This window comes from Nansenia antarctica (assembly GCF_963989245.1).
Source record: "Nansenia antarctica genome assembly, chromosome: 3".
Classification (NCBI taxonomy): Eukaryota; Metazoa; Chordata; class Actinopteri; order Argentiniformes; family Microstomatidae; genus Nansenia; species Nansenia antarctica.
Genome location: NC_137688.1, coordinates 73193918 through 73204645, shown reverse-complemented (window position 1 = coordinate 73204645; position 10728 = coordinate 73193918). Strand labels below are relative to the sequence as shown.

Genomic DNA, 10728 nt, shown 5'->3' with positions numbered 1-10728 from the left:
TCCCTCTCTCTCCTCCTCCCTCTCTCTCCTCCTCCTCCTCCTCCTCCCTCTCTCTCCTCCTCCGTCCTCCTCCTCCTCTCTCTCTCCTCCTCTTCCCTCTCTCTCTCCTCCTCCTCCTCCCTCTCCCTCCTCCTCCCTCTCTCTCCTCCTCTTCTACATTCTCCTTCCTCACTCTTCCCTCCTAATCCTTTCTCATCTTCTTCATCTTCTTGTTTTACCTCCTTCCTGTGATCAGCTCCCTCCTCCTCCTCCTCCTCCTCGTCACTTCTGGTCCTGCACCTCTCGGTTTCACCTCCGCCACATAGTGGTGATCCTTCCCATGAGCCACCTCCATGATGGCCAGGGCCTGAGGAGGACACAGGAAGTTAACAGGAAGTTACACGTCGGACACAGGAAGTGACACGTGGCCCAGCCACCACACCAGGCCTTCTGACAGTGTGGATGACGCTTTCACTTTTAGGATGACACACTCAACAAAAAAACACTCTCCCCCTGGATAATGAGTGTTTTTAACCCTAACCCTTTTCCTGCGAGCCTATTTCTACTCTGCTGTTATTTGACACCTTCAGTCTCACCATGGGACAGACATTGATATCGGCCAGTAAATCTCTCTCTCTCTCTCTCTCTCTCTCTCTCTCTCTCTCTCTCTCTCTCTCTCTCTCTCTCTCTCTCTCCTCTCTCTCTCTCTCTCTCTCTCTCTCTCTCTCTCTCTCATCTCTCTCTCTCTCTCTCTCTCTCTCTCTCTCTCTCTCTCTCCTCTCTCCATCTTTGATGCTTTGATTCTCTCTCCTTCTCCTCAGTACAGTATGTTCATGTAAGGTTCCTCAGTACAGTATGTTCATGTTAAGGTTCTCAGTACAGTATGTTCATGTTAAGGTTCTCAGTACAGTAATGTTCATGTTAAGGTTCATGGGACTTCCAGGCTCAGCTCGCAGATCTCCAGCAGCTCGCTAGGGGGTGCTAGAGAGTCAAGGGCTCAAACCCAGCTCAGAGCACGTGGGGCTATATACAGGGGTGCACATAACTGGTGCGCCAGTGCGCATGCGTCGCCAAAATGCATGTTGCGCGGAGGATCAGCGGCATGAACGCGCTCTTGCGCACCAACAGCTGGAAGCGCTGGGAGAGGAATTGACTTCCTCAAAACTCCTACTGCTAACTGCTGACTGCCCGTTAATACCAATACCATATCCTTTCATGACCACAATGTACCCACCGACGACGACCACGGCGACTCCCCTCACGAAAACATTCGGAAAGTATCGTAACTTGTACTTTCATTCCGCGTATCGCGCATCGCATGGTTATCACGCCGACACGTGAAAATTCAGTCCCGAACGACTCGTCGCTAAAAGGAAAAAACAACACCAAGGCACTTCACGTTTCTTTTCTCTGAAGCTTTCAAACGTTCAGACGTTTGTTTTACAGCTTCATTATCGCACCTCGACCCCTGACCCAGGGAATATGGTTGGGAATTATATTAGAAGGAAAAAAAAAAGACTTTGTGCAACAATCAAAATAATGAGCTATTTAAAGTGATAGCCTACAACATCCTCTACCATGGTTGAAATTGAGGACAGTATTAACAACAGTCAAGAGAGCAGTGATGATGATGATTAAGCTTGTAGCATAAGTAAATGCTTAGGTTGTAACTTTTTGTTGAAAGTTGATTTCAGTGTTTACAGAACAGAGCAGTGCTTAAGGAGATATCAGTTGATTTCATTGTATTTAAAGAACAGACATTCAGTTAGTGCTTAAAGAGATGTCAGTTGATTTCATTGTGTTTAAAGGAGTCTGACAGACTTTCATGCTTAAAGAGCAGTCATTTGATTTTTCATTTGTTTCTTTTGTTTTGCACACAATCATTTGTTTGTTCATCTTATTTTTGAATAAATGTCGTTTTGCTAATATAAGTTATCCATGTATCCCTTTTTTATCCATCCTGTGGGACGGGTCGTGACTCGTGAGCTCGGGGAGCACCAAGCAGCATCCCTAGGTGCTCCTCTGAGCACTGGCCCCAAAAAGTTATGTGCACCCCTGGCTATATAACATATAATATGATATATAATATATAACAGCGGTTCCCAACCTGTGGGCCGCCAAATCATGGGCAAAAAAATTGTTTTATTTAAGTTTTTTTATTACAAAAACGTTTTAATTTTAAAAACATAAAAAAAATCTTGGATTGAACAGCCTTGATCGTATTGTGTGTGGTGTGCGCCGATATTTCCATCCGAAAAGAAGAAGTCAGCTCGCTTCTTGATTGGCTACATTCCATCCCGGACTCGCGAACAGGGTTGCCAGATGGGATCGACATTTTCCACCCTAACCACAGTCTAAAACCGCTAATTCCACCCAAAAATCTGGCAACCCTAGTCGGTATATAAAAACATCGCCGCTCGGCTTTAATGGTTTAACCGCTATTTATTTATTTATTTTTTTGCCACGCTCCCTCTAGTTTTTGGTCAAATTACGTCGTTGTTTTGAGCGCTCGCGCGCTGCTGTGTGGGCCGCGAATACTGGAGAGATCTGGAAAGTGGGCCGTGAGTCCTAAAAGGTTGGGAACCGCTGATATATAACATATATAACATATAATATGATAATATAACATATAATATGCAGCAAACAAGCAGACAAGCTCATATAACTCCTGTTTTAGAGACTCTACTCTGGCTTCCTGTTAAGCTCAGAACAGATTTCAAGATCCTTCTGCTTGTTTCTAAACTCTCACTGGCACAGCACCAGAATATGTTCAGACCTTTTGCTAGCATATCAGCCCAATAGAGCTCTCAGGTCATGTTAAAGGTCTCTGTACGTTAAGGTTCATGTTAAGGTTCATGTTAAGGTTCATGTTAAGGTTCATGTTAAGGTTCATGTTAAGGTTCATGTTAAGGTACATGTTAAGGTACATGTTAAGGTTCATGTTAAGGTACATGTTAAGGTTCATGTTAAGGTTCATGTTAAGGTACATGTTAAGGTACATGTTCAGGCGGGTGTCTCACCTTGTCCAGGGCCTTCACCCCCGGCCCCCTCCTCTCCAGGCCCAGGTAGAGCCGGCCCAGCTTCAGGTACATGGACGCCACATTCAGGGAGTAGGCTGGGTAGTGTACACTGCAGACACAGAGGGTTAGACGAGGGTTAGACCAGGGTTAGACCAGGGTTAGGACCAGGGTTAGGACCAGGGTTAGGACCAGGGTTAGGACCAGGGTTAGGACCAGGGTTAGGACCAGGGTTAGGACCAGGGTTAGGACCAGGGTTAAACCAGGGTTAAACCAGGGTTAAACCAGGGTTGGACCTGTACAGGGGGGTAGAGGGGATGAGGAGGTCTGTACAGGGGGGTAGAGGGGATGAGGAGGTCTGTACAGGGGGGTAGAGGGGATGAGGAGGTCTGTACAGGGGAGTAGAGGGGATGAAGAGGTCTCAGGAGGGACAGTTAAGATGTAGCCTGAAGAGATGGAGGTCTTCAGTCTACGGCGGAAGATAGGTAGAGACTCTGCAGCCCTGACAGCAGATAGGTAGAGACTCTGCAGTCCTGACAGCAGATAGGTAGAGACTCTGCAGTCCTGACAGCAGATAGGTAGTGACTCTGCAGTCCTGACAGCAGATAGGTAGAGACTCTGCAGTCCTGACAGCAGATAGGTAGAGACTCTGCAGTCCTGACAGTAGATAGGTGGAGACTCTGCAGTCCTGACAGCATATAGGTAGAGACTCTGCAGTACAGGACTTTTGAGACGGATAATGTTCTACCTGTAAGGGTGGAGGAGGGTGGTGTTCTACCTGTAAGGGTGGAGGAGGGTGGTGTTCTACCTGTAAGGGTGGAGGAGGGTGGTGTTCTACCTGTAAGGGTGGATGATCTTCTCTCCGTAGGCCATGGCTGCCTCCCAGTCCTGCATGTAGAGGCAGACGCCCATGGCCTGGTACATCATATGCAGCATGTACACGTTGGTGTCTGCAAACAGGGCTCCCATCTTCTCCTGGCTCAGCTCGCAGATCTCCAGCAGCTCGCTAGGGGGTGCTATAGAGTCAAGGGCTCAAACCCAGCTCAGAGCACGTGGGGCTATATAACATATATAACATAATATGATATATAATATATAATGAGGGCTCATTCGACCCCTGTGAGTTTAAAAAAAGTGTTATATCTTTGCACTCGATCACATTTCAGGACCCTCCCTTCATGACTTGTCCTAGATATGTGCGTTCTACCACCCAGTATCCTTACATGTTCTAAATCACATCAGGATAAGCTAGTATGAAGCTGTTTTGCTGTTTTTCTGTGTAGGAAGCAGGCTAATTTACAAGCAGCTAGCTAGGGGGTCATTTGCGGCTCTTTTAGTAGGTAAAAAGGCACGGCTGTTCTAGTGTTAACCAAAACAAGCAGACGAGCTCATATAACTCTACACTGGCTTCCTGTTAAGTTCAGAATAGATTTCAAGATCCTTATGCTTGTTTATAAAGCACTCACTGGCACAGCACCAGAATATGTTCAGACTTTTTGCTAGCATATCAGCCCAATAGAGCTCTCAGGTCTTTTGCTAGCATATCAGCCCAATAGAGCTCTCAGGTCTTCTGCTAGCATATCAGCCCAATAGAGCTCTCAGGTCTTTTGCTAGCATATCAGCCCAATAGAGCTCTCAGGTCTTCTGACGCTGGTTTTCTCTGTGTACCACAAGTACAAAAGAAGAGATTTGGTGGGGCTGCATTCTCATTTTATGCTCCAGATTGTGTCTCACTGCCAGTTTATATTAGGGATGCAACCTCAGCACATATGTTCAAGTCAAGACTAAAATACAACCTCCCCTACCCCTAACCAGCTCCCCTAACCCAGCCACCCCCCCTCCCCCCCCGGACATGCATACCTCCTCCCCTACCCCTAACCATCTCCCCTGTCCCTACAGCCCCCCCCTCCCCGTTCGTTAACTCTGTGTTCTATGTGCCCATGTTATCTGTTGCTTGTTGTTTCTGTGTTTTCCGTTTCTCCCATATTGTCAGCGTCTTTGAGCCTTGGAAAAGCGCTATATAATATAAATTAAATTAATTATTATTATTATTATTAGAATGGGAGACTCACAGATTGAAATAGCACCTGAAAAATCTGTGTGTGACGCAATCAAGTTATCAGGGACCAGAAATCTCAAAGGAATGTTTCACAACCTCTTGAGGAATCAATGCCACGAGGAACTGAGAGAGTGGAGGGCGGAGGCCCTACCCAGGACTAGTATAGTGTTCCTCAGTCAGGGTCGATTTCAGTGGGAGTGAGAAGGGGGGGGGGCTCGTGAAACTGATATCCTTCAAAACACAGAGAGAGAGAAGGTGGGGGGGAGGAGGAGAGAGAGAGATATAGGAAGGATATTCTTGTAGTGCTTGGCTCTCCGGAACTCTTCTATGACATTCTTCGCGTAACGAACCATCTCACGTATCTCCTCCGGATCTGGAGGGGAGCTCAACTTCCTACACAACTCCATCTTAGCTGTGTCCTAGAGAGAGGGAGAGAGAGAGAAGGAGAGAGAGAGAGGGAGAGAGAGAGAGGGAGGGAGAGAGAGAGAAGGAGAGAGAGACAGAGAGAGAGATTTATGTTCTATGATCCATATTTAGTGCAGGGTTGTGCTATACTGGGACACACAGCAGCAGTCATCTCTACAGAACGCACGCACACTAAACACACACACACACACACACACACACACACACACACACACAGTCAGCTGTGGCCGCCTTTAGCAGTGCATCGCAAACTATTCAACAATGACCCAGTAAACCAACCCAGTTACACCTGAACACCTTCTACACCCTGACTGAACACCTGAACACCTTCTACACCCTGACTGAACACCTGACTACCTTCTACACCCAGACTGAACACCTGAACACCTTCTACACCCAGACTGAACACCTGAACACCTTCTACACTCTGACTGAACACCTGAACACCTTCTACACCCTGACTGAACACCTGAACACCTTCTACACCCTGACTGAACACCTGACTACCTTCTACACCCTGACTGAACACCTGACTACCTTCTACACTCTGACTGAACACCTGAACACCTTCTACACTCTGACTGATCACCTGAACACCTTCTACACTCTGACTGATCACCTGAACACCTTCTACACTCTGACTGAACACCTGAACACCTTCTACACTCTGACTGAACACCTGAACACCTTCTACACTCTGACTGAACACCTGAACACCTTCTACACTCTGACTGAACACCTGAACACCTTCTACACTCTGACTGAACACCTGAACACCTTCTACACTCTGACTGAACACCTGAACACCTTCTACACTCTGACTGAACACCTGAACACCTTCTACACCCTGACTGATCACCTGAACACCTTCTACACTCTGACTGAACACCTGAACACCTTCTACACTCTGACTGATCACCTGAACACCTTCTACACCCTGACTGAACACCTGAACACCTTCTACACTCTGACTGAACACCTGAACACCTTCTACACCCTGACTGAACACCTGAACACCTTCTACACCCTGACTGAACACCTGAACACCTTCTACACTCTGACTGAACACCTGAACACCTTCTACACTCTGACTGATCACCTGAACACCTTCTACACTCTGACTGAACAAGCTGTAGATACACCGATATAGACAGGGGTGCACATAACTGGTGCGCCAGTGCGCATGCGTCGCCAAAATGCATGCTGCGCGGCAGATCAGCCGCATGAGGGCGCTTTTGCGCACCCAAAAAAAAAAAAAAAAAAAAAGAAAGTTGATCACAAAAAAAACATCCTCTACCATGGTTGAAATTGAGGACAGTGATAATTTACAGCAGTCAAGAGAGCAGTGATGATGACGATTAAGCTTGTAGTATAAATAAATGCTTAGGCTGTAACTTTTTGTTGAAAAGTTGATTTCAGTGTTTACAGAACAGAGCAGTGCTTAAAGAGATCAGTTGATTTCATTGTGTTTAAAGGAGTCTGACAGACTTTCATGCTTAAAGAGCAGTCATTTGATTTTGCATTTGTTTCTTTTGTTTTGCACACAATCATTTGTTCGTTCATCTTTATTTATGAATAAATGTCATTTTGCTAATATAAGTTATCCATGTATCGCTTTTTCATCCATCCTGTGGGACGGGTCGTGACTCGCGAGCTCGGGGAGCACCAAGCAGCATCCCTAGGTGCTCCTCTGAGCACTGGCCCCAAAAAGTTATGTGCACCCCTGGATATAGATATAGATAGACTCTACCTTAGACTAGGAGGTGCACTCTTCACACTGACAGGAGAAGTATAGATATAGATATAGATAGACTCTACCTTAGACTTGGAGGTGCACTCTTCACACTGACAGGAGAAGTATAGATATAGATAGACTCTACCTTAGACTTGGAGGTGCACTCTTCACACTGACAGGAGAAGTATAGATATAGATATAGATAGACTCTACCTTAGACTTGGAGGTGCACTCTTCACACTGACAGGAGAAGTATAGATATAGATATAGATATAGATAGACTCTACCTTAGACTTGGAGGTGCACTCTTCACACTGACAGGAGAAGTATAGATATAGATATAGATAGACTCTACCTTAGACTTGGAGGTGCACTCTTCACACTGACAGGAGAAGTATAGATATAGATATAGATATAGATAGACTCTACCTTAGACTTGGAGGTGCACTCTTCACACTGACAGGAGAAGAAGTAGGAGTCGATCAGCCTCTCGTTGCGGTCCTCTGTGGGGTACAGCAGGTCGATGTAGCTGTTGAAGATCTGCAGGTCAGAGAGGGACAGGAAGTGAGATGTAGCTGTTGAAGATCTGCAGGTCAGAGAGGGACAGGAAGTGATGTATATCAGTCACATCTGCAGTGCTTTTCCTTTCACTAAATAAGCGCCTTTTTTCTTCGGAGTAAATCCTTTCAAGCTGAAACACTTGCTTTAGGTTAGGGTTGTGACATTCCCATAAGTTTGGGTTTCCACGTGGAAACGTTGGAAATTATCAATTTTTTAAGTCGTTTTCAGGTGTGTTCAGGTGTGTTCAGGTGTGTACAGGTGTGTACAGGTGTGTTCAGGTGTGTACAGGTGTGTTCAGGTGTGTTCAGGTGTGTTCATGTGTGTACAGGTGTGTACAGGTGTGTTCAGGTGTGTTCAGGTGTGTTCAGGTGTGTTCAGGTGTGTTGAGGTGGTATTCAGGTGTGTACAGGTGTGTTCAGGTGTGTACAGGTGTGTACAGGTGTGTACAGGTGTGTTCAGGTGTGTTCAGGTGTGTACAGGTGTGTTCAGGAGTGTTCAGGTGTGTTGAGGTGTGTTCAGGTGTTAAGGTGTGTTCAGGTGTGTACAGGTGTGTACAGGTGTGTACAGGTGTGTACAGGTGTGTTCAGGAGTGTTCAGGTGTGTTGAGGTGTGTTCAGGTGTTAAGGTGTGTTGAGGTGTGTTCAGGTGTTAAGGTGGTGTTCAGGTGTTAAGGTGGTGTTCAGGTGTGTCCAGGTGTTAAGGTGTTGTTCAGGTGTTAAGGTGGATTTCAGGTGGGTTGAGGTGTGTTCAGATGTTAAGGTGGTGTTCAGGTGTGTTGAGGTGTGTTGAGGTGTTAAGGTGGTGTTGAGGTGTTAAGGTGGTGGTCAGGTGTTAAGGTGGTGTTCAGGTGTGTTGAGGTGTGTTAAAGTGTGTTCAGGTGTTAAGGTGGTGTTCAGGTGTGTTAAGGTGGTGTTCGGGTGTGTTGCGGTGTAAAGGTGGTGTTAAGGTGGTGTTCAGGTGTTAAGGTGGTGTTGAGGTGGTCCGCGTCACCTCGTCCCCAGGGTTGATCTCCTGCACGGCGCGCACCTCTGCTGCCGTCCCCTTATAGGTGACGATCACGTTAGGACTGCAGCCATGGTTCATCAACGCTACGCTGGGGGGGAGGGAGGGGAGGGAAAGAACGACATAAAGAGAGAGAGAGAGAGTAGTGTGTATGGTGAGAGATGGAGAGGTATGTATGTATGTGACAGTAAGATAGAGAGAGAGAGAGAGAGAGAGAGAGAGAAAATAGAGCAGACGGACAGAAGGAGGGAGGGAGGGATGAATAGACAGAAAGGGGAGGGAAATAGAAGACATTAAACTCTCTCTCTGCCTCATTAACTTCACAAGCCCTACCCTGCCTCCCTCTGTGACCTCCTCTCTCTCTCCCTCCCTCCTTACCCCCTGCCCTCCCCCCCTCCTTACCCCCTGCCCTCCCCTCTCTCTGTCCCCCCCCTCCTCTCTCTCTCTCCCTCTCCCCTCTTTTCTTATTTGTTCTTATGTTCTTTTCAATAACACGCATCTGCAGAGCCAAACAATCCATCTCTCCCTCTCTCTCACCATCTCTCCCTCCCTCCATCCATCTCTCTGTCCCCCCCTCCCTGCCTCCACCTCTCCCTCCCCCCCTCCCTCGCTCCCTCCATGGGACAGGTCAGCCCAGAGTACGTCATCAATCTCTCTCTGGATGAAAGAGTTGGGACTCTCTCACCTGTGATAGGATGATGATGAGGAGGAGGAGGAGGATGAGGAGGAGGATGAGGAGGAGGAGGATGAGGAGGAGGATGAGAAAGAGGAGGATGAGGAGGAGGAGGAGGAGGAGGAGGATGACAGTGAGGTCAGACTTACTCAGGGAACACAGCTGAGCCCAGGTGAGACAACTCCTCATCTTCTATGGTGAAACCATTACAGTTAACCTGCAGAGAGAGAGACCATTACAGTTAACCTGCAGAGAGAGAGACCATTACAGTTAACCTGCAGAGAGAGAGACCATTACAGTTAACCTGCAGAGAGAGAGACCATTACAGTTAACCTGCAGAGAGAGAGACCATTACAGTTAACCTGGGGGGGAGGGGGAGAGGAGAAAGGGAGAGAGGAGAGTAGGGATGGACGGTTTCCAATTATTGAAACCGAAAAACCGTCAGAGAGTAAAACCGCGGTTTTCCGGTTAACCGAAAAATACAGTAAAAAAAAAAAAAAAAAAAAAAGTAAAAAAAAAAAAAAAAAAAGAGCGCCAATTTCAAATAATTGAGCCCTACTGCTACAATACACTCATGTCGAACACCATTAAAACACCGTAAGCACAGTCGCAACACATTTAGGCTACTTAGTTTCACAAATATAAGTGGAAAGGCAGACTTTTGTAAGCTACACCATACATGAAAACACATGAACACTTAACACACCAGCTCCGCTGATCCAGGGTGCACGCCTGCACGGAAGATCATCTCTTGGAACAGCGTCTTCATTGAATGAACTGCTTTCTCAATATCTTGGTTCTTAGACAAAGTTTCAGCTGCTGCTCAATGTATTTAAATATTTGAATACTGCTCAATAATCACTGAAATATTAGACTTAGAATTATGCAGTGAACATACTTAAAGCTTTTCATAAAAACCACATGCCGCGAGACTGACTCGTCCTGAACTGTCGTAAGTCAATCAACAAAGAATGCCCCATCAAAATAAAAGTGCCCATGGTAGAGCTGTCAAAATAGAGCTTTCAAAATAAATGTACTAATACAGATAAATACAGAACTACCTTTGCGTCACTAAGTGACCGCGTATCTTCTGAGACATGCGTTCTGTCATCACTTTCAGTAGCGCCTTCACACACAGTGGCGCTGTGCACAAACACTCTTGATCCGTATAGCTCTTGTTTTATTATATTGTGGTTTAGTAAATACTGCACTTGGAGTTACATTCAATGCATGATTTGTGCTATAGAACATAAATAAAGTTTGATTGATTGATTGA

At 46.3% G+C, this 10728-nt stretch overlaps 1 protein-coding gene across 1 annotated transcript in view; it reads right to left on the bottom strand.

Annotated features, from left to right (window-relative positions):
- Positions 1 to 261: 261 nt before the first annotated feature.
- Positions 262 to 10728, bottom strand: part of LOC308153640 (N-lysine methyltransferase SMYD2-A-like) — a gene marked incomplete at both ends in the record, with an annotated part of 27085 nt that continues 16618 nt past the window's right edge. The window contains 8 exon segments of the mRNA XM_080526831.1: positions 262 to 285; positions 287 to 346; positions 3000 to 3108; positions 3835 to 4012; positions 5351 to 5474; positions 7646 to 7756; positions 8768 to 8870; positions 9602 to 9669. Of these exon segments, the coding sequence (XP_080382957.1) occupies positions 262 to 285; positions 287 to 346; positions 3000 to 3108; positions 3835 to 4012; positions 5351 to 5474; positions 7646 to 7756; positions 8768 to 8870; positions 9602 to 9669 (777 nt within the window).